This window comes from Mixophyes fleayi, chromosome 3 (genome assembly GCF_038048845.1).
Source record: "Mixophyes fleayi isolate aMixFle1 chromosome 3, aMixFle1.hap1, whole genome shotgun sequence".
NCBI classification, from domain to species: Eukaryota; Metazoa; Chordata; class Amphibia; order Anura; family Limnodynastidae; genus Mixophyes; species Mixophyes fleayi.
This window is the reverse complement of record NC_134404.1, coordinates 181843371-181868782: the sequence shown is the minus strand read 5'-3', so window position 1 is coordinate 181868782 and position 25412 is coordinate 181843371. Positions and strand designations below refer to the sequence as shown.

At 35.6% G+C, this 25412-nt stretch overlaps 1 protein-coding gene across 3 annotated transcripts in view; it reads right to left on the bottom strand.

The window, feature by feature from the left end:
* GRIK2 (glutamate ionotropic receptor kainate type subunit 2) overlaps positions 1 to 25412 on the bottom strand; it is a 519986-nt gene that overhangs the window by 144026 nt on the left and 350548 nt on the right. For all 3 annotated transcript variants that reach the window (XM_075202839.1, XM_075202838.1, XM_075202840.1), the window contains 2 exons: positions 15257 to 15370; positions 13277 to 13483 (listed from right to left, as the gene is read on the bottom strand). In XM_075202839.1, coding sequence (XP_075058940.1) covers positions 13277 to 13483; positions 15257 to 15370 — 321 coding nt within the window. The remainder of the gene's footprint in view (positions 1 to 13276; positions 13484 to 15256; positions 15371 to 25412) is intronic.

Genomic DNA, 25412 nt, shown 5'->3' with positions numbered 1-25412 from the left:
TACACATATGACTTACAGTCTGACAACAAATATTGTGGGGGCAAGACACCCCTAGCACTCCTAAGGGTGTGGGTGGCGAGGGGGGTAACACCTAAAAATCATCCAAAACGACCATAACTCTGGAATGTCTGGAACAATTTACACCAAACCTGGTACACATATGACTTACAGTCTGACAACAAATATTGTGGGGGCAAGACACCCCTAGCACTCCTAAGGGTGGGGGTGGCGAGGGGAGTAACACCTAAAAATCATTGAAAACAACCATAACTCTGGAATGTCTGGAACAATTTACACCAAACCTGGTACACATATGACTTACAGTCTGACAACAAATATTGTGGGGGCAAGACACCCCTAGCACTCCTAAGGGTGGGGGTGGCGAGGGGGGTAACACCTAAAAATCATCGAAAATGACCATAACTCTGGAATGTCTAGAACAATTTACACCAAACCTGGTACACATATGACTTACAGTCTGACAACAAATATTGTGGGGGCAAGACACCCCTAGCACTCCTAAGGGTGGGGGTGGCGAAGGGGGTAACACCTAAAAATCATCCAAAACGACCATATCTCTGGAATGTCTGGAACAATTTACACCAAACCTGGTACACATATGACTTACAGTCTGACAACAAATATTGTGGGGGCAAGACACCCCTAGCACTCCTAAGGGTGGGGGTGGCGAGGGGAGTAACACCTAAAATCATCGAAAACGACCATAACTCTGGAATGTCTGGAACAATTTACACCAAACCTGGTACACATATGACTTACAGTCTGACAACAAATATTGTGGGGGCAAGACAACCCTAGCACTCCTAAGGGTGGGGGTGGCGAGGGGGTAACACCTAAAAATCATCGAAAACGACCATAACTCTGGAATGTCTGGAACAATTTACACCAAACCTGGTACACATATGACTTACAAAACAACCAAAACTCTGGAATGACTAAAAGAGAAAATTTGTTCTTCTGTCCTTCTTTCCTTCTGTCTGTCTTTCTATACAAATCCACATTTTTCAAGCGAAGATCATGAAATTTTGCATACGAGTGTATTAAAACATGACGGAGGCAACTAAAGAAATTTAAAATTGAAATTCATTACGGTGTGGGGGTGGCAAGGGGGGGTAACACCTAAAAATCATCAAAAACGACCATAACTCTGGAATGTCTGGAACAATTTACACCAAACCTGGTACACATATGACTTACAGAGGAAAATAACTGTATCGCACCAGAACAATCCTATTATTTCAAGGTGGTGGAATATATAGTCAATAATATTTATTACATCATATCTCCGTCACCTAGAAGTGGTGCACCCACACAACTTTCTAAATATAGGAATCAACAGAGAGCAGGTTTGTGTTTAAGGGCACTCAAAGGATATCGGAATGAAATTAAAATAAAAACAAAATTTTTATTGGTATGCTTTAAAAATAATATCACAAAAATGTCATAATAATTAGAACAGTGAAATATTAAAACATGTATATGGAAAAATGTACCTAAATCAGCAATAACTGTTAATATCAGCAGAAAATCTGCCTAAACGTGCCGTCCCTTACTAAAATGAAGGTAATAAGGTATAGATGCTTTGTAGGTAAATAATACAGTTATTAAATAATAAAGGTATTAGTATATCATAATAAATGTAACATTTGGAAAGGAAGGAGCTTTATATAGGGCTCCTTCCTTTCCAAATGTTACATTTATCATGAAATACTAATACCTTTATTATTTAATAACTGTATTATTTAAATACAAAGCATCTATACCTTATTACCTTCATTTTAGTAAGGGACGGCACGTTTAGGCAGATTTTCTGCTGATATTAACAGTTATTGCTGATTTAGGTACATTTTTCCATATACATGTTTTAATATTTCACTGTTCTAATTATTATGACATTTTTGTGATATTATTTTTAAAGCATACCAATAAAAATTTTGTTTTTATTTTAATTTCATTTCGATATCCTTTGAGTGCCCTTAAACACAAACTTGCTCTCTGTTGATTCCTACATATGACTTACAGTCTAACAACAAATATTGTGGGGGCAAGACACCCCTAGCACGCCTAAGGGTGGGGGTGGCGAGGGGGGTAACACCTAAAAATCATCGAAAACAACCATAACTCTGGAATGACTGGAACAATTTACACCAAACCTGGTACACATATGACTTACAGTCTGACAACAAATATTGTGGGGGCAAGACACCCCTAGCACTCCTAAGGGTGGGGGGTGGCGAGGGGGGTAACACCTAAAAATCATCCAAAACGACCATAACTCTGGAATGTCTGTAACAATTTACACCAAACCTGGTACACATATGACTTACAGTCTGATAACAAATATTGTGGGGGCAAGACACCCCTAGCACTCCTAAGGATGGGGTTGGCGAGGGGGGTAACACCTAAAAATCATCGAAAACGACCATGACTCTGGAATGTCTGGAACAATGTCTTGGAATAAGTTCCAAAAAAAAGGGGAAATATATTTTTTCTGGATGCACCCGGAGGAACAGGTAAGACGTTTCTCATCAAGTTGTTACTTGCTACAATTCGAGTACATTACAAGATATCTATTGCTGTGGCCTCTTCTGGAATTGCTGCAACTTTACTCCCTGGTGGAAGAACAGCACATTCAGCTTTCAAGTTACCGCTTAATCTGGCCTGAAGTGAAACTCCCATCTGCAATATCACTAAACGAACAGAAAAAGCTCAGATTCTGCAGGAATGTCAGGTCATTGTATAGGATGAATGCACCATGTCACACAAAAATGCTTTACAGGCCCTCAATCAAACACTTCAATTTTTAAGAGGCAATGATTTACTAATGGGTGGAGTCACTATTGTATTGGCTGCATATTTTCGACAAACATTGCCGGTCATTCCAAAAGGAACAATGGCGGATGACATTAATGCATGCCTTAAATCATCACATCTTTGGAGGCATGTTCGCACTTTGCGACTAACCACAAATATGAGAGTTTCTCTGCATGGCAACACAATGGACGGTCAGTTTGCTGATCATTTGTTAAATATTGGGAATGGTTTAATGCCGCTTCATCCAGTAACTAAAATAATTGTGTAAACAACATCAACTTAAAGATTCAAGAAGAGTTGCCTGGAGAAGCCATATTATACAAATCAATAGATACCGTTGTTGAAGAAAATGAGGCTGTGCACTATCCTACTGAATTTTTAAACTCTTTAGAACCTCACGGAATGCCACCGCATAACCTGGTACTGAAGATTGGATCACCCATTATGCTTCTCAGAAATTTAAATCCTCCAAGACTTTGTAACGGTACAAGATTAGTAGTCCAAAAGCTCAATTCTCATGTCATTGAAGCAACTAATTTGCACAGGCTGTGCAAAAGGTGACAATGCTTTCATTCCACGCATACCTCTCATTCCACCTGATATGCCATTTCAATTTAAGCGTCTACAATTTTCAGTTCGTTTAGCTTTTGCCATGTCTATCAATAAGGCCCAAGGACAATCTTTACATGTAGCTGGAGTCAACTTGGAATCACCTTGCTTTTCTCATGCACAATTTTACCTTGTGTGCTCAAGAGTTGGATCACCAAGAAATTTGTATGTATTTGCCCCAAATGAAGAAACGAGAAATATAGTTTATCAAGCTGTTTTGAAGTAATTGTTTATCGGTTCGTTCCATCATATACAGTTTGACATTTTCACTTTTCACCTTCTACTGGTCCAATTTTAACATGATATTTACATGTATGTTTAATATTTAGATTGATTTTTGTAAATAAACATTCTTTAAATGCCGGGCAACGCCGGGTATTCTGCTAGTAAGAAATAAATCATAACAGCAATACTAAAAAGAATAATGAAAAACTACCACTAAACCACCACAAACATAGATACAGAGAAACTAAGCTCTGACCTACTGTATGCTGTTGTACTGTATAAATAAATGGATTCAGGAAGAATTTATAATACAACAATAAAAGAAAAAGTACTCTTGAAGATTTATCTATATACACTTACATATAAGGTAGTATGGACAGTGCATTGTATTCAAAATCTACACCTCATAAGAAGACTTGTACTCATTAAGACATTAACACACAAATATATAAAAAACATCTCTGCACTTAAAAATCTTCAAATTCTAATAATAAAAAACTGTTTTGGTATGTTAAAGACATCATTGTATAACTTGTCATTGTCATAGAACATTGAATTTTTTGAACATGTTTGTAATTATGTATTGTTTAGACAAGCGAGACTGAATTGAATAGGTACAGGATAATTATCAGTTGTAGAATGCACAGTATTAGTTTTTTTCAGCAAAACAATTATTTCGTCCACTCTAATATTCAATGGGATGTTGAGCTATTGAAAATAAAGATTTAAAATGACAATCTACTCCGTAAAAGGTGGATGTAATTAATCTGCATATATAAGTAAAATACATTAATAGTCTGTGGATAAATTGTTGAATGAAGATACAACACAATGTCCAGATAACTACTGTAGGTATGTTCTAACATGGTGTAGAGCAGATCTTAATATGCATCTTAAATGCGTGTATTCATATAATCAAGTCAAGTGAATTGGAAATGTTACTATAACAAATACAAGATGCATTGTTGATGCCCAAATGAAAGAATAATCAAAAGACAAATATCAATACTAAATCTTTGACAGTTAAGTTTTGCAACAATGGAACAAACTGAAGTAATTGAATAGAACCCTAGGAATAACTACCTGGTTCAGCATATCAGAATGATTTGATGACCCTTTATAAACTACACTTCATTTTTGTATTCAACCTGCTCCAACTTGAAGGCAGATTGCTTTCTCACCTTGCCTGACAAAATGGCAATAATGATTATTTTAGATATTTATATGCTGCTTGTGATATTTTCCCCCAAAAGCAGCTAAAATACATAACTACACACTAAGCAGCCTGTTTCATTGTGTATTATATGAAAGATTGCTATCATGTCCAAACTCAAAAAAAAGTTTGTCCAATCCACTTGGATATTATTTACATAGTATTATTATAATTTTGTGTAACTATCATTCAAAAAAACTAAACAAAAGCAAAGAAGAGCTATAGATATTACCATCTTAAAGGAGAGATTGTGCTATGGACATGCCAACACCTAATAGGAGTCTCTCCCTTTGAAGTCAGATGACTGTGGTACCTCCATAGCCCTCACTGTTACCTTATTATAGTGCAGAAAGTTTTAAAATGATCCAGGGTATTGCTTCCTGAAGGGCTTGTTGTGAAGTAATGTAGTTATATGAATTGTTTTTAAAGATGGAGTTTTATTAATAGATTTTCACTAAGGAACAGGACTGGACAAATATCCAAAAGTCAGAAGCCAGGGAAAAAAGTAATGTGCCAGCAATTCTTTAAGGAAATAAAATGTTTGACAAAAAAAAGAAACATTCTAAATGGCTCTTATTATACAGCATAATTACTTAACAAAGGGCAGCAATTTCCAAAAATATGAAATAATATACAGCAAAACTGATCAACACTTTCTACACACCAGTAGGAACTATATATTTCAGCTCACATGAAAATATAGCAGCCTGGGCCTCTCTAAACACAGAATTTCAACTTATGCCACCCTTAAACACAATATGCCAGCCTGTGCCACCCCATATATCAACCTGTACCCAACCACAACAAGCATGTCTTGTTGTTTATTTCCTTTCTATGCATCAAGCACAGATTCCAGCAATTGCAAATCAATGACACAATGCAAACAGACACTATGGGTCTGATTCATCAAGGTACGCAAACGCATACGCATCTACTAAACGGGTCTTCAGCTACGTAAAACACCACATATGCAGCGCAAACAGAGCAGATACGGCACTCAAAGTCAACTCAATCTCAAACTCCAACACAAAAATAACGGTTTGCGTCACTCAAAGTATGAAACACAGATGCGTATGCGTTTGCGTACCTTGATGAATCAGGCCCTATGCTATTACAGCCATTAGAACCACAATCCTTTAGTCAATAGGAACCATGGAAAGGTATCCTAAGTGAGGGTTTCTCCTAACGTTACTGTTCTGTCTGTGGTTATTGCAAAGCATCTCATAATATTGTGAGATGGGACTGTGTTACACCAGATGCAGGAGAGGCATGAGACAGATTACATAGAAAAGAGAGTTTATTCCACTTGTCAGGCCAATATTTTTAGTCACCAGTGCAGGGCTAAAGAGGGTGTAACATGAGTTGAGTTGATAACATGTTAATCACATTCACTCCAATGATGTCTTCTTTAACCAAATACTCCCTAATGCTGCTGACCCCCATTGAAACCTCCATACTCCATAAAACTGCATGGGTCCCAAGCATAAGAACCTGGAAAAGCTTGAAGTTTAAAGCTATAAAAGCAAATGAAAACTTTCAAACTTCTCCAGGCTGTTAAGCTTGGAAAAACATCAGTTGCAGGCACATGTGTTGAGTATTTATCATTCAAACTACTGGGTCTCTGGGCACAGAACCCTCATGGTTATATTAATTAAGGTCCGAATTTTACTTAAGACAAAAGAAATTTTAAACTGGATTTATTTAAAATTTTTAATAAAAAACAAGTAACAAAACACATGTTACACTAGAAAAGTATTTATAATGACAAGTGATCTATACAAGTACACTGTTAAGATTAAAAATATATAAAACCTTGAAACTGATGGAAGGTTATAAATATAAGTGGCACTACATATATCGTAGATTAGAAAATATAAATTCTGGTGCATCTCCAAAATGTTTTGTGAGATTTTGAATAAAATAAACATTTGTTGCTGGTGCGCAGGTTATGTATGAGAATGAATCAGTTATCTAAACAAAACTTAATCTTTTTAATTAAATTATTGGCTTGAATGTTAAAAATATAAAGGAAATCATTCTTCCAATATATGCACCAATTTATCTGAGCAATATAAAAGATTGCTCTATCTGGAATATTGCAGTAGGTACCGGGTAGTGAAAACATTTATAACAAATATAGCCAAGTTAATACAAAATATGTTAATGGAATAGCAGATTCAATTGCAACCACAATGTTGCTACGCTAGTATCTAAGGATTTTATGTCTCAGGTAAGTCACTAAATGCTTAATTTGGCAGAGTAACTATAATACAGCCTAATATCTTGTGAAAAACAGATATGTAAAATGAACTATGCCATAATCCAACTTTTCATATATAAAGGCTGTTTTAAAAAAAAAATGTTAAGGGTGAAAATATCAACTAGATTTTTCTAAAATTCTGCAGAGCAACATTAAACTTGTTCTATGAACACATATTAAATGCAAAACTATAAATATGAGTGCAGTTCAAGGTTTAATTTACTATTACTCTCTCAGGGATTTATATTTATTTTCAATGCTTGATATTTAGATTGAACTAGGAAAAACAAAATTTGCTAAGCAATGTGGGAAGTAAGCAAAAAAAAAATTACATTATTGTTAGTACTCATTTGCACGTAGAAGGAAAAAGTTAATGCATTAGATTGACTTTGACACTCCTACAACTAATTACTAAAACAGAAATCATGAGACAACATGCTCTTTTTGCTTGGAATTATTTTTGTGCAGCAAAAGCCTGGCATCTGTTAGCCCAGGGAGTCATCTCAAATACTTTAGTCATATTGTTGATATTATTGGCCCTACCTTTTACTGTTCCTTGGAGCACTGTAAAGTCTATTATAAAGAAGTGAAGGGAATATGGCAAAGCTGTTAACTCAACTAGAATAGGCTTTTATCCAAAACCTAGCCTTTGTACAAGAAGGATGCTATTTAAGGAGGCTAACAAGAGTTTAATAGAATTCTGAGCTCCAGTCTTCCATTGAAGAAATAAAGGAAAATGCCCATGGTACAACAATAACCTATGTTTCGAGCTAAACTTGCATTGGGGTAGCACGCTGGCTCAGTGGTTAGCACTTCTGTCTCACAACACCGGGGTCATTAGTTTGATTCTCGAGTCTGTGTGTGTTTGTGTATGTTAGAGAATTTAGACTGTAAGCTCCAATGGTGCAGGGACTGATGTGAGTGAGATCGCTGTACAGTGTTCCAAAATTAGTAGCGCAGTATAAATAAATAAATTATTATGATGAAGTTAATGAACACTACCTCTTTCATAAGGCCAGGGGGCAGGAACTTTATACTATTTGGATTTTTATGTACATCAGGGACTTGTCAAAATGATGAGCTAAGTGAATAGAGAAAGATATAGAAAAATCTTGGAGGAAAATTTATTGCAGTCTGCAAGAGCTCTAGAACATGGGAGAAGATTTAAATTTGTGCAGGACAATTACCCACTGTATATAGAAAAAGCAATTTTGGGCTGAAATACAAATAAAATCAGTGTCATGGAGTGGCTGAGTTAAAGGCCTGACATCAATTCCATAAAGAATCTGCAAAAAGATTGCAAAACATGTTGTGCACAAACAGAAATTATCCAACCTAATGGGACTCTAGCAATATTACAAAGAGGAACAAGCAAACTTGTAGAACCTGAATGTGTAAAGCTAGGAGAAACTAACCTCTATAATTAAAGCTAAAGGTGTTTCGACCATGTTTGAAAATAAGAAGGGGAAGATTCTTATGTAATCATTTATTGCATACTTTTATTTGTAAATAGTTAATGAAACACCTTTTTATTATTTGACATTACAGAGTAATATAATTAGATCAGTGATAACAATTTCCAAATAAATCCATTTTGGTTCCATGATGTAAGAAAACAAAGTGAGGAGATTGTGAAAGATGTAAATATTTTTTATAACTACGGTATACAGTTCAGTGGATATAATACACAAAATGGAAGGGGATGTTCCATCAAATTCACTAGGTGAGATGTTCAACCAAATTGCTGATTGTCAAGGACCAGCACTGTGGGTCTTGAAAATGGTAAATATGTAATAATAGTGAACGGGAAAATGCATTGAATGGTGGTTTTACAATTAATATGTCAACAACATGAGAAGCTAAGCCAGAAGTTACATTGTGCAGGTGAATTTGACTGTGATTATTGAAGCCTATACCCAGCCCACCAAAACTTATATTTATATTTTGTATTTAAATTTTTACTGTAGCTTTTTACATTTTTCATGTTGTGATCCCCTTCTTTCAATATGGTGGACTGGGAGAGCATGTTTGTGTTATTCTTATTCCCAGAGCCACATCAGTGATCAGTGATCCTTGACACTCTATGCAGTCACTCACAAATACCCCCCACCCCCTTGCTTCCTGTCATTCACATCAGAACAAGATGCATGGGTACTGTGCATGAGCCTTGCATTCACTCACACATAAGGACTGTGCATCAGACGTGAAATACTTTTGTTACAAGTGTCAAAAAATGAAGCAAACCTTAGAAATTTAAAACATTTTACAAAATTATAATTGAGAAGCTCTCAATTTTAGGTCAGCTCTCTCCCTACTTAGTTAATTGCCCCTCCTTTAAACAAATTGGTGGAAGTTCCAATGTCTGCGACCCCCATTGCTCCCTGATAATTGTCACCAATATCAACCCATTTTGAAAATCCAGGTTTCAGTGTTACAATGTCCAAAATGGGCATACCCATGACACACACCCTGAACATCAAGCGGCATATTCTCAACTATGATATCCACCCCAAGTTCAAATTACACCGTTTCGCATAAAACAAACACATCAATAACATTTAGCTGCCAACAACACTATTCTGTGCAACTGACCATTTATGACTCAAATGCCTTGCTGTGCCTTTCATGTTTTGCTTATTTTGCCAGTGACATATGCATGGTATCCCTGAACTCAATCAATCATTTGTTTTATGTGTCATGGGTTTTGTATTTGGTACATAGGGTATGTATGTCAAAAGAATTGTTTTTGTCCAAAGCTTTCAATAATGTAGTATGAAGTTTAAAAACTTGTAACTGATTATTTTATTCTTAGGATTACCCAGTTTTAATAAATATATGGGATTTATAAGGCAGTTAGTAAACGTAGCGCTTTACAATTGAGAACAAACATTAATAAAACAATACTGGATAATACATACAGACAGAGAGGTAAGAGAAGCCTGCTCGCAAGCTTACAATCTATGGGACAATGGGAGTTTGAAACACAAGGGCATGTGCTACATCATATTGCACACTGGACCAGCTATAATGCAAAGGTAAAAGTATTGAGTGGGCTGTGTGTGTAGCAATGTTGGTCAGAGGGTTGTTGTCTTGTGTTAGCTGTGTAGAGGGTGGTAATAGGGTAACCTATGGAGATTAAGATAGTGGTTGAGGAATATCATAAGCTTGCCTGAAGAAGTGGGTTTTCAGAGAAAGCTTGAATGTTTGAAGACTAGAGGAAAGTTTTACTGTGTGAGGGAGGGAATTCCATAAAGCGTGTGCAGCCTGAAAAAAGTCCTGTAACCAAGAATGGGAGGATGTGATGAGAGTGAAAGAGAGATGCAGATCTTGTGCAGAACGGAGGTGTCGAGTTGGTAGATATTTTGAGACAAGTGAGGAAATGTATGTTGGTACAATTTTGTTGACGGCCTTGAATGTTAGTAGAAGAATTTTCTATTGGATTTGTTGAAATACAGGCAACCAATGTAGAGACTGACAGAGTGGCTCAGCAGAGGAAGAACGGTTTGCAAGGAAAATCAATCTAGCCACTGCATGCAAAATAGATTGTAGAAGTTCAAGTGTGACTTTGGGGAGACCAGTAAGGAGGGAATTGCAATAGTCGATGCGGGAGATGATGAGTGCATGAATTAAGATTTTTGTGGGGTGTCTTGTTTGAGATATGTGCGTATTCTGTAAATGTTCTTTAGATTTACGTAACATGATTTAGATAAAGAGTCGATGTGGGGAATAAATGATAGTTGTGAGTCAAGGATTACACCTAAGCAGCAAGCTTGTGGGGTGGGATTTATGGTCATGTTATCAATAGAAATAGAAATGTCAGACATGAAGCTTCTGTTTTTGGGTGAGAATATTATTAATTCAGTTTTTGAAAGATTGAGTTTGAGTTGGCGAGAAGACATCCAAGATGAAATGGCAGAAAGACAGTCACTAACGCGAGACAACACAGATGGTGAAAGATCAGGAGAGGATAGATAGATTTGTGTATCATCCGCATAAAGATGATACTGAAATCCAAAGGAGCTTATAAGTCTTCCAAGAGAAGTGGTGTAGATAGAGAATAGAGAGGACCTAGGACTGAGCCTTGTGGTTCTCCAATTGATAAAGAAAGCGAAGCAGAGGTGGATCCAGAGAAATTAACACTGAAAGAGCGATTAGATCGGTAGGATGAGAACCAGGATAGGACAGTGCTTTCAAGACCTGGGGATTGCAGCGTTTGTATGAGGAGAGAGTGGTCAACAGTGTCAAATGCAGCAGAGAGATCCAGGAGAATTAGAATAGAGTAATGGTTATTATTTTTTGCGGGGATCAAATCATTGAAAACCTTAGTCAGTGCAGTCTCTGTGGAGTGTTGAGAGCGAAAGCCTGACTGAAGAGGATCCAATAGGTTGTTTGCTGTAAGAAAGTGTGTGAGGTGAGTGTAGGCAATTCTCTCGAAGAGATGCAGTCTGACAGTGTTAGCAGTAAATGCTGCAGTCACATTAATCTATTTGCACACAATATAATAATGTAATGTAGTGTCATATACTCAACAGAGAATAGTGTCTTGACTGTTATTATAAAATGCAAAAGTTGCATTTTCCACATAAAATGCAATTAAATACAAACACCCCCTCATCTGTTGTTTAACTCTTTAAAAATCCAAGTTATCTTTTTTTGCTGTAGACCAAATGTAAATAACAGATAAGTAAAATGAATGGACGGCCTTGATATAATGTAGCTGTGAAGATAATGAATTAACCACTAATGACTGGAGAGGTCAATATTCAATCAGCAGTTGCTAGATAGTGCTGTTGATGGTAAATATCATTATCATGGATATTTGCACCAACCGTCCAGTACCCACAAGATATATGCCTCCAAAAAGGCCTATGTAAGAATATGTCCACATCTAATTGTGTCACAATTATGTGATCATGTCCTTACTGTACTCAACTTCCCTTGCCCACCCCAGCCTAATTCCATTCCGCCTCTCCAGAAGTAAGAGGGCATAAGTCTATGATATGCAAAACTCTAGATATTGATATGTTTTTGTTATGCATGTGCAGTACAGAAACTTGTATTAAAGAAAAGAAAATTGACATATCCGGAGTTCTGAATGAGACCCTTTTGTAACTAGTGTCCATTTAACAAATGTGCCTTCAGCGTTAATTAAGTTGTGTAAGTAAAGTTGTCTTTCTGTCCAATACTGTTATGTGTAGTTTTCTTGTAGTAAAAATGTAACATAGGGACAAACCTGAATAAAATATCATTTCTACTCGGAAAACTGTGCACCAGCTATATCAGTAATTAATTGTAAAGAAAGAAAAGTATACATTTTTAATCTTCTAAAGTAAGATATCTTCAAGCAAGAAAGTGATTTAGCTCAATAACATACAAGATGTCACTTCTCACCTTTTATATATACTCTTACACATTTTCCTTGCTCTTCATTAGAAAAATGCCTTTGTGATACTTATTATGTATCTCCTCTGCCAGGCTTTAAGATTGTTATCTTTTATTAGACCCAAGTCAGTAAATTATGCCTATTCTCATTATGTGAGCCTTTTACATATTTGTAAACTGCCATCACAATGTCAATAGATCTTCTGCTGTGTGAACAAAATAATTTCAACCATTTCTCAATAGTGATATTTTGTAGACCTTTAATCAATTTTCACTGCTAATTTGGACAGAGCAATTTATCTAATTCCATCTCTTAAAATAGTTGAAAACTTATAACTTTCAATAATTCATAAACATGTAATCAAATAAAGAAATTGTGAAGAAATAGAACAAACATTTTAAAGAAAATAATCAATAAACTGCTCTATTGAAGGTCATCTTTATATATCTAGTAAAATATGTATCTGTTCACTAGGAAAAATGTTTTCCACACCTTCAAATAGCATACCAATATTTTTAAGTTATGTTTGTGCAAAGACCATTAATTGCACTACACAATTAATCTGATTAACTCAATAATAAAAAATTCTAGTTATACAATACTTTTAAGTGACACCAAAACTATTTTTGGCCATATATGACTTAAAACATAGCTGCAAAATACAATGTTTAACTTAAATTTGAACAATGAAAATCTGCCAGACATACATTAATAACAAAAGTAAAAGTGAATACAAAAAGATTGTACTTACATGATCCATAAGTTCACGAACCATCCCATTCCATTGCTGTGTAGCGTCATCCTTGACTCCATATTTGCCATCCTCCACTAATCTAATTTCATATTTGAATCCAAGGATTTCAGATAATTTTTGGAGCAAGTCAATACAATATCCTTCAAACCTCTCCTTTCCATAAAGTGGTTTATCAGATTTCTTAAACATCACATAAGGTTCTTCCTGTTGAATGAAATGTATTTGTGTTGGCTTGGTAATTTAAGCGTGACTTACCCATCTTCAACAACACATTTTGACACCCACGGTGCCATTTGAATGGTTATGGGTTCTGTTATTGTAAACTGAGTTTGTTGTATTGGTTCATGCATTTTTCTTAGAAGCACCAGTGAAAAAAGTAACCGTAATAATCAAATCTGATTTAACCTATTTGTATTTGACAATTGGAAAAAAAATCTCCCAAATGGTCTTTTTTTCTTTCTTCTCCTTCTGTAGCTATGGCAGCAATTTCAGGTAGTATTCTCTGTATTTCTTATATCTGTGTTTATATAAGAGAATACCCTTCCTTGACATAAAAGCATATTTTATATTTAATCTATGCCCTGTGTATTGCTCTGTAATCACATAAAAGGATAATAAAATTGAGCATTCTTATATTACAAACCGCGATCTCTTAAACGTAAATATTCACAGTATACATAGTTTTCTTCTGTAAACTTTAGGACAGTTTTATATACTGTATAAAAAGTTACAAGCCTTCTTGGTTGCAAGTTATGAGCCTGCTGGGTATAACAAGCTTACACCAAAGTAAAAATTTCAATAGCACAAATGTTAATGCTCATTCTGGTGCAAAGGTATAGAGGTTGTGAAAAGCAGAGAGAAGAAACAATAAAAACTAAAGACAATCCAGAAGTCCCACATAGGAATACAAATACATGAAACAAAATTATTTTTAAGCTTACCCGATGATTGTGTCCTGCAAGAATTTATTTTTCTGCTTTGTCCCATTTCTGGTTAATACTGTGTTGTCCCATCTCAGGCATTAGTAACTGTCAACCTATGCTTTACTATATTGGTGGTTGATAATGGGTGAGACACGTTTTTGATGGATAGAACACTGGTGTTGTGAGAATAATAATTATGGTAGGAAAAGAATAGTGTGTGCACTTAGTTGGAAGATCATAGATGCTACAATTAGGACATCCATGTGTCTTTGTTGTCCCATTACTGTCCCATATTTAATACCAAAGATCTATGACCCTTAATGCTTAAATGAGTGAGGTCATAAATGTATCCATTGTATATTTATGTGGTTATAGAGAATATATACTTTTTACTGCATTTGTTATCAAAAAGGAAGCATGGTATGTTTGCTATGGACTATGCAAACGTCATATCACATGGATGTTCCAGTTTTCATGGTAAATTTTGAGGACCCTAAGTACACATAAATGACACTAATTTGGAAAGAAAATAATATGCACATATTATCCGATTAAGTAAATGATTGATTTAACAAAAGTTTGTATAAGCAATACATTTCTATAAGCATATTATCATATGTTTATTAATTACTCCTCCATAGAGTTAGGAGCAAAATCTGAACTTCCCTCGACTTAGAATAATATGTGTACCAAAAACTTGACTTAAGAGCATGGTATGTGCAAAGGTACATTGCACTGAGGGTGGCACAGTATGGTTCTGTTTCTGAAATTCAAAAATATGGTAACCCTAACGGTTAAGTTTACTAAAACGTGAGTTCAAAAAAGTGGAGATGTTGCCTATAACAACCAATCAGATTCTAGCTGTCATTTTGTAGAATGTACTAAATAAATGATAACTAGAATTTGATTGGTTGCTATAGGCGACATCTCCAATTCTCAAACCCGCAGTTCAGAAAATATACCCCTAGGTGTTGTAAACATGGCTGTTGAAAAACGTTTTATAAAAGTATTTAAAGTTTTAGTTACCTTTTACAAAAATATAAGTAAATCTTACCAGTATTGTGGTAACTATCAAAGACCGATTAGATAGAGAATCTGTTACATTTGCAGGTTTTTCTTTCTGATTTTCAGTCATATTTAAGCCGCTAGCAGGGTCCCAGGTACCAATCTGTAAAACAAACAACATTACATTATGACAATTGTTTTAGATAATGTTCAACAATGCAAGGGTGCATAAATAAATTGAATAAGCAATTTATGAACTGTAGACACAGCACAAGTGCCTCACATGTTCCACTGTGTCATCCGAAATATCTATTTGCAGACCATGTACATAGTTCTATTAAACTGCAGACTGATGTGTGGTAAGATAATGAGCAACTACATTTCCACATCATGATGGGCTGAACGAGTACATTTTGCAATTTTGCACAGGATGACGGATGAACCTGTAGTAAAATAACCATTATGCACCTTATCATGTGCAAATTCTGCATAAACAATATTTATTTTGCAGAACGGAATAGATCACAGAGGTGGCTGGTTGGTGGGAAGCAGTACTTTTCATAAAAGTATTTTGCTATATAATATCCAACTGTGACTATTCCAAAAGTAATTCACAATATGATTAGGATATGCATGTAGAAAGAAAGTAACAAAATAATATATATATAACACATCACTGTAAGTGAAGATATTTCTTCTTAATGTCAGACGTTATTGGCAAAATGAACGAGGGGGACAGGAGCAGCATATTGGAAGAAAACAAAAAAGCAGAAGTGATAGAAGTGTGTTCTTAGTGGTAATGTTTTCAATTTTGCAAGACATTTAATGTGAATTTCGTCTTTCTAATCATGGTCATTGGATGCAAAGATAGCTCATGACATGACCATATATAACTGCTTTGTGCAAGTTATGGTCTCCATAAAAGACTCCTTTAGAGTAATTCTTAAACTACAGTATACAGTAATAAATATTACGATTTTCAGACATAAAATAAGGTGCTTATATTAGATGATCAATACATGTGGTTTGCATTTGGCTGATATGCATTTAATTGTAGAACATGTTCAAAATAAATAATTAGACGTAACTGGAAGGAACCCATTTCTTCAGTTAATATGGAATGAAATGAGGAATAGGGGCCTGATTCATTAAGGATCTTAAATGAAGAGGATCCTTATTTCAGTCTCCTGGACAAAATCATGTCACAATGCAAGGGGTGCAAATGAGTGTTCTGTTTTGCACATAAGTTAAATACTGACTGTTTTTTCATGTAACACACACATATCAACTTTAAATTTCAGTGTACAAATAAGCTATCAAGTATTTGTGTGTTACATAAAAAAAACAGTCAGTATTTAACTTATGTGCAAAAACAGAACACTCATTTGCACCCCTTGCATTGTAACATGGTTTTGTCCAGGAGGCTGAAGCAAGGATGCTCTTCATCCAAGATCCTTAATGAATCAGGCCCTAAATGAGAACAATAGATGGTACAGAACAGTGCAGACAACTGTCGTAGTTTAAAAATTGGTTGAAGGTGACTATCAAAAATTTCTGTACACTAACATTATTTGTGATGCAATTAAAATGCAATCAAATAGTTATCAAAGCAAACAACAACATGAAAACAAGATTAATCAATTTCTTTCAGTTTATCTAAAAATACAATATGGTAAAGAAGATATTTAATGTTTCCAACATGTTGATCACATCGAGTTTGGTCTCATTCTGTTTGCAATTGCATAAGAATGTTTCTGGCTGTATTTATGAAGTGCTTGCACATTGTGAACACTAGGCATAACTAATATTAGATTTCATACACCAATTGCACCTCCATACATGCCATAAAAAAAAACAGTTTATACAGGTCCAGAGGCAGGAACCTGAGGATACACACCTGGCCACACGTGGAAAAATGACCTCCACCTCAAAAGACAATGGCCAGAGAAATTAGCCAATGGCTGCGTTGCGTTCCTGGGAGGCCATGACCCATCGACCTATAGATGTGGACCTTAATTCTGTATCTGTGTATCTGTGTGATGTCACTACTTTTTATTCCTGTAAAGTGTATCAATTGTTCACCTCTGGCTTTGGAAACCAGAGCATTTTTATAGAAGCTTGTTGTCAGTACCAACTGCATAGGTGTATATATGTGATACATTGCCCTGTAATCTTTATTGCAAATAACACTCTTGTTCCTTGGGACCACATAAATCGCATAGGAAAATATTTGATTTCATATGATTCAATAGACTTATTAGCTGGTGGCTCATGAGCGGACTTCACATTACTATAGGAATCGCAGACATAAGCATTTTGGCTTGTCAAACAAAGGGTGGATGATGGGTAATATAAGCTATGACTGCATATAATTATTTACTTTACATCTTGTGCTAATACAAATTCCTGCTTTGAAAGTCTAAAGGAGGTGCTGGAGTGTACCTGAAGGGACAAAGACAAAGATACAATTGTTTTACATAGTCCTATTGCAATTGCTATGCAGTGTTTTTTTTTTTTGTTTAAACATATTATGTTTCTATACTGTCACAAATTTAAATATAGATATGTATGAGCTTCTGGTGTATTATTATATAGTAATTTTTTAAACATATCTAAAAAGAAAGTTGCCAACAATAGGAAAGTTTACTAACAAATTATGTATTTGATTGAGTGCGTATGTGTGATGTCAAGCAAAGTGAATATTGTGCATTGGTGTGCAAAGCGGATGGTTAATAATACCATCTAGCCAAGCAATGAAACCATTAGAATAAAATTGTAGTATAGTCATGGCCAAAAGTTTTGAGAATGACACAAGTATTGGTTTTCACAAAGTTTACAGCTTCAGTGTTTTTAGACCTTTTTATCAGATGTTACTATGGTATACTGAAGTAAAATTACAAGCATTTCATAAGTGTCAAAGGCTTTTATTGACAATTACATTAAGTTTATGCAAAGAGTTAATATTTGCAGTGTTGACCCTTCTATTTGAAGACCTCTGCAATTCGCCCTGGCATGCTGTCAATCAAATTGTGGCCCACATACTGACTGATGGACGCCCATTCTTGCCTAATCAATGCTTGGAGTTTATCAGAATTTGTGGGGGGTTTTTTGTGCACCTGCCTCTTGAGGATTGACCACAAGTTCTCAATGGGATTAAGGCCTGGGGAGTTTCCTGGTCATGGATCCAAAATTTCAAAGTTTTGATCCCTGAGCCACTTAGTTATCACTTTTACCTTATGACAAGGTAATCCATCATGCTGGAAAAGGCATTGTAAATCACCAAACTGTTCTTGGATGGTTATGAGAAGTTGATCTTGGAGGATGTTTAAGTACCATTCTTATTCACCCTCAACATCATTTATTTATATAGCGCCACTAATTCCGCAGCGCTGTACAAAGAACTCACTCACATCAGTCCCTGCGCCATTGGAGCTTACAGTCTAAATTCCCTAACATACAAACACACACACACACACACACACACACAGAGACAGGCAGACAAACACAGACAGACAGACTAGGGTCAATTTTGTTAGCAGCCAATTAACCTACCAGTATGTTTTTGGAGTGTGGGAGGAAACCGGAGAACCCATAAGAAACCCACGCAAACATGGGGAGAACATAAAAACTCCTCACAGATAAGGCCATGGTCAGGAATTGTACTCATGATCCCAGTGCTGTAAGGCAGAAGTGCTAACCACTACGCCACCGTGCCGCCCCATGAGTAGAAAATATGGTACAAAAGTAACTGTGTATTGTAGAAGGTGGACAAAAACAAAAATAACTGCTGAATGTTTGTGACCTTTTCCTAGCATTATCAGCTTTAATCCTGAGATATTGAGTATGGTTAAAGACAAAATTTGTATGTTAAGTTCCCAGAAATTGCAACTTAAACATATAACATGTTTAAATTTATGGCTGTATAAGGGTAAAGTTTGTATGCAAATAATAGCAAAATTACCTCTAGTGGGAACATTAAACTATTCAAATTATTTCTAATAATATATTAAATAGGTAATGTAATAAATGTATTAATTTTAGTGAAGAGGAAGATGATGAGCCTACTTTAAATTCTGCATTAGCTCATACATTACAAAAACTAGAAGTGCCACAGAGACAAGGAAGGGAAAATAGTCCTATCCTCTTTTTCTGACACTAATAAAACTCTTTCACATGCTAATAAGCACAGGAATATCCATTGTGCAGAGGCAATAGTACCAGCTAGTGACACTGGATGTAGTGATACTATAGAATCACATCCAGTGCGAACAATTTATTTTCCAAACGGTAAGACTGATAAGGATGAGGTGCTCCCAGTCAGACATGTGGTCATGCATGGTCTTTGGAGTAGATCTGAATTGCATTCTATTATGTCTGATTTCCCTGACCCTAGAAAAAATTTAGCCAAATGTCATAAATTTATTAGGGATCTGTGGAATTCACATGAGCCAACTAATAAAGATTAGTGGGTATTGTTGAGGGATTGCCTTCCCCCTAATACTGATATTCAATGTTTTATTAAAAATAGTCAACCTGAGGAGGATAGAACTTTAACTGAAGAAGATAAGCAGACAAATATAAAGAGCATTAATGTCCAACCAGGAGTATACCTTCCTGTGATAATTAAATGGCACAAAATATTTGCCATTTAACAAAAGGAAAATGAAAGTGCAGTATGTTACTTTGCAAGGGCAATATCAGACATTTGTTTGTATACTGGAATCCAAGATATAAAAAATATTGTTCACCATAGAGAATTAGCAGTGTCAGTTTATCTGGGTGGGATAAAGAAAATTTAAAAATTAGAGTAGAAACAGCCGTTTCAAATTGTGGAGGTATAACAGGAGTCTGCTATTAGTCATTATAAAAATATTGGTAGAAAGAATGAAATTCATAAAAATAAACTAAAATACTAGCTTTGCAGGAACAACGTTCACTAAAGCGAATGCAGGAGTATGCAGTAACTTGATATAACTGTGGGAAAGAAGGGCATCTTTCTAGAAATTGCAGAAAGTAGAAGAAGCCCATCCATTCCCATGTGGATAACAGGAGACAAGGCAATTGGCAAAGAATTGATACTAGATTAGAGAAAGGCCAACATCAGGAGCATACTTTCTCAATGGCAGCAAATGCCATGCATACACATGCTAATCTCCGAACTTTGGACCACACCTGTAATTTACAAATGGTTAAACTAACTATTAATAAGAATGAGTAACCAAAAGTAAAAATAAATACATATGGTACTAATAAAACTTGTCTTGTAGACACAGGAGTGAGCAGATTTGTATTAACTTCCCTAAATTTTTCACCAGAGAAATCAGCTCTGGGAATAACACGATAAGGGAATCATTATCCTTTGACAACCCCAGTAGAAGTTACTATTGGGCTATTGCATACTAAGCATTCTTTTCTTCCAGCTACTGCGGCTCCTACTAACTTACTTGGCTGATATTTGTTTTATGTAGAATGGGATGTGTAATTTACTGTACATCATATGGTGTGTTTTTAGATATTCCAGGAAACCACGCACAGGAAATACAGGATATGTAGGGCACCCACAAAGGCGAATGTTGCTCACTTCTTTTATAGAGACAAGTCCATCAGAAGAAATATTGGCAGAGATACCAGGTTTTTTTTCTATGTTGGCTTTAGCATTGCAGAAATTAGTCTCATCCTCTAAACCTGAGCATGTCTCATATACTGAGACGTCAGAGCAAGCATTCCACAACAAATTCTGACTAAAGCACCTGCTCTGGAAATACCTGACTAGGAAAAACCTTTTGAGTTATACTGTACTGAAGTTGCTGGTTGTGCTGCAGGAGTTTTAACACAATAACCTGATGATGCCAGCCTACCAGCAACATACTGCAGTGCACAATTGGACACTGTGGCAATATAATTCCCTACGTGTCTAAGAAGTGTAGCAGCAACTACTTTTCTGGTAAATAAGAGTGAGGATGTAGTACTGGGATATGATTCAACTGTATACCACATGTGGTATCTGTCCTCCTAATTTCTCCCCAAACTAGACATGTCAACTCGGCAAGATTTACAAAATGGGCTTTGGCACTAATGACACCTGCAAACATCACAATTAAGAGGTTTAATATGCTAAATCTTGCTATGTACCTACAACATGTGCCTCGAGATGCACAAAGTGTAGAGGAAAATGCAATTCTAGCTGAAGGTGAATTTGGCAGAAATACAGATACACTTTTGAAGCTCTCAGTGTACATAAATTAATAGAAATACAGGATTTGTGTTCCTTACAGGAGATGGTAGTCTGGAAGTTGAAGGGATGTGGTCAAGAGTCCTCTGGACTCTGTATGGATGGACAAGGTAGGCCAGTAGCGCCCAAGGCATATCTTCTAAGCTTAAGCAGAGGTGACCCATGGTCTGACTCATCTGGGTAAGGAGGGTATGTGCAAATTGGTAAAGAGCATATTGGAATACATCGGGCTTCTCTTCACAAGCTAGTATGAAAGCATTGTCTTGTATTACTTGTCTGAGAGAGAATACAGGAAAAGCAATACCAACAGTGGCATTCTACATTCCTCTTGAAGCAGTACCATTCCAGGTCATACCAATCGACTTCATTAAATTACCACCCTTCAGGAATCACAAGTATGCATTAGTGTGTATTGATATTTTCTCTAACTGGGTAGAGGCTTATCCAGCTTCCTCTAATACTGATGTTTTCACTGCTAAGAAAAGTGTTCAAGAAATTATAAGTTTGGTATTCCCAAAATCATTTAAATTCATCAGGATATGAATTTTACAGGTGATGTCTTTCAGCTTATGAGCAAGCTCATGTGCATAGATAATGAGTTGCACACTCCCTATAGATCACAAGCCAGTTGGAAAGTAAAGAGCAAATTGAGTAAAGTAATGGCTTAAACTGAATTAGCATTGCCACTAGTACTTCGCAGCATTAGAACCACTCCTAGACCACCTCTTAACCTGTCACCTCTTTAGATATTCTTTGGCAGACAACCTCATTTGATGGTAGATCCCCAATTTTACTTGTAACAATGAAGTGACTGTTCAATATCTTATAATGATGAGCAAACAATTGAGACAGCAACAAAAGAATCTCAAAATACAGTCTCCTGATATACCAGACACTAATAATCATGATGTTGAACCTGGGGAATATGTTATGATCTGCAATTTCCTACGCTCATGTTGTTTAATAGACATGTGGGAAGGCCAACACCAAGTATTGATGACCAGCACCGCATTCTTGAAAGCAGCAGAAAGAGACCCTTAGATCCATGCCACCCCCTGCAGAAAGTCAACAATCCGGTAAAGGTTCCAGACAAGGCTGAGGTTGACACTACAACCTCAACACTCGTGAATCTTTTCTGTGACATTTAAAATCGCATTCATTAATCTCTGAGCCAGGGAGCCGACAAAGTCTACTCTCCCATCATGGAGCGCAAGTTTTTTCATCCTTATTTTTTCCAGGACAATCTATTTATGCAGTAGTCATCAGGTGATGGAAACTGGTTTGGGTGATAGTACTAATGTTGTGGCGATGAAGTAGGACATTAGCAAATTTAGTTCACTCTAATGCTTTATTAATTCAGGTATAAACAAAAGATCTACTGACCTTGGAGTTTGGAAAAATATAAGGGACTACTGTCTGAAGAATATTGTATTTGTAATTACTGTGACCCCATAATCGAAGGGAAGTGCATCCAGCATTGTCAGTCTAATAGTAATTTGAACCTGGACAGACATCCATTAGATAATTATCATTCATTAGTGGGTACAGTCTTAAAGAAAACTGAAAGCTGGGTGTGTTCTCATGTGCCTCAGGGACAAACTAATGTATGATCAGTAGCCTTACTACTACATATATCTGAGGTTCTCGAATTACAGGGGGGAGACCGATGGAAGCAAGGTGAAATATTACAAGATCCCCTAGTTTGACACTTCATCAATACTCGGTAGACAGGTCTTTGTTGTGCCTGAATTTTACGCCCTCTAACAAATTTAAGCATTGGGAAGCTGAACAGAATGAAAAGACAATAGTCCGCTCCACAAGTTTAATCAAAGACCCATTGACATTGGTAATGTACAGTTGAAATGGGAATTTCACAAGACCCATAATGCCTCAATAGGGGAGAAAGTAGTAGGTTGGGTCTCATGGTTGAATCCTGTTACAGGGTTTTCAGGTTTAGGCTCAAGAACTGACTATTAGTATAGGTAAGCTCCATATCCTTATAGTTGGTGTCTTGATAATAATTTTCTTATGTTTCAGATGTATTCCTGCTGTGTTAAAGTGTAATAAAGAATAAACTGAGGTGATCCCAGAAAATTATAATATAATGGTCTAAGAGGGTCTTAGCAACAGAGACTTGAATGACTGAGCGTGTTGGATAAACTCTCAAAGGGTGGACTGTTGAAGTTTAATAATTGAATGAAGGTGGTTATCAGCAATTTTTGCACAATAAGATAATTTTCAATGTGATTAATACGCAATTAAATAATAAGCATCGCAAACAACAGCATAAAAATAAGATTAATTGATTTCTTTCAGTTGATCTAAAAATAAAATGTGGTAAATATTGTATTTAAGGTTTCCAACATAAACAAATCAAGTTTGATGACACTGCTTTTTATTACTGTAAAGTGTGTACATTTTTCACCTCTGGCTTTGGAAACCAGAGCATTCTTATAGAAGCTCCTGACAGTTCTCACCGCATAGGCGATACTTTGCCATGTAATCTGTACTGCAAATAAAACTCTTGTGCTTTGGAACCACAGTGATCACATGGAAAAATCATTTTTTTTCATACGATACAAAGGACGTATCACAACAACCACACATACTGTATATTACTAATTTGCATGTCTTTTCATGTCTCTCAAAGTACCACAAACATAATAAAGAAAACCTTGACAAAATATATTTATTTTGTGACTCGAAATTGTAACAAGATACTATGTATTGCCATTTAATATTTTCAATCTCAACTTTTACAATTCATTTTAGATATTACATATTGTTATTATGTCAAATATTGTTATGGGGTATATTCAGAGACTTAGTTAGTCAGTTAGTTATTCAAGTAATTAGTTAGTTAGATATTTAGTTACTTGAAAACAAGAAGATTAAGACAATTGTTACAACAATGAGTATTAAAGGAAAACTGAGGTTGAGGGAATTGCATTAATAATACTATTCACTCCAATTACAAAATACATATTATTATTACTATTATCATTACTAATATTATTATTATGAATACTACTACTATCATTGTCTACAATTAGAGAAAATGCAAACGCTTTATTCATTTTCTGATTTGAAAATCAGATTGAAAAGCTTTGAGAATCTCAAAATGACTTAGTTGAAGGAAACTCAGATACTTGTTCAGTAACCATTTTCTAAACAATAAGTAAAATGGTCTTGATTAAAAAATATGATACAGATGTAAATTTGTATATATATATATATATATATATATATATATATATATGTAATTTTTTCAGGATGCTTTTGCATATGAATAGCAGGCATAACATGCAATAATTTTTAACAAAGCAAGAAACACCCCTAAAATACATCCTCTCCAGATTTTTATCTCAATTTAGTAATCCTGCTATGAAAATTAATCAATTTTTGCATTGACTTTAAGGATTTTGCACTGTGTCCTGGTCATTTTGTGATTTATAACTGAGGTCATATCGATATATATTCATAGCTGGGTCAGACATTTTAAATTTGCAGAAGAAGCAATTTAGTTCATCTAAAATTTGTAACATTAAATATTATGAATAACCTATGCGATACTTATTTATTATTAACAGTTATTTTTATTGAGCTTACATATTACACAGCACTGTATGGAGGATATGTAACCTGACATCAGTCCATGACCGAGTTTATCTTACAATCTATAGTCCCTGACACAAACACTAGGGTTAATTTCATCAGAAGCCAATTAACCTACCAGTATGTCTTTGGAGTGTGGGAGGAACCCAGAGCACCCAAAGTAATCCCATATAGCAGGGGACAACATACAAATGCCACACAGGAGTAGTTGGAATCAAACCCATGACCAGTGCATTGGTAACCAATGTGCTGTCTACAATTTACAAAAGATGATATGACATTGACAACTTTGAAACAGTTTGGCCAGAACAGCAAATCACTGTATAAATATTACATGATGCACATGATATTTAGTAAA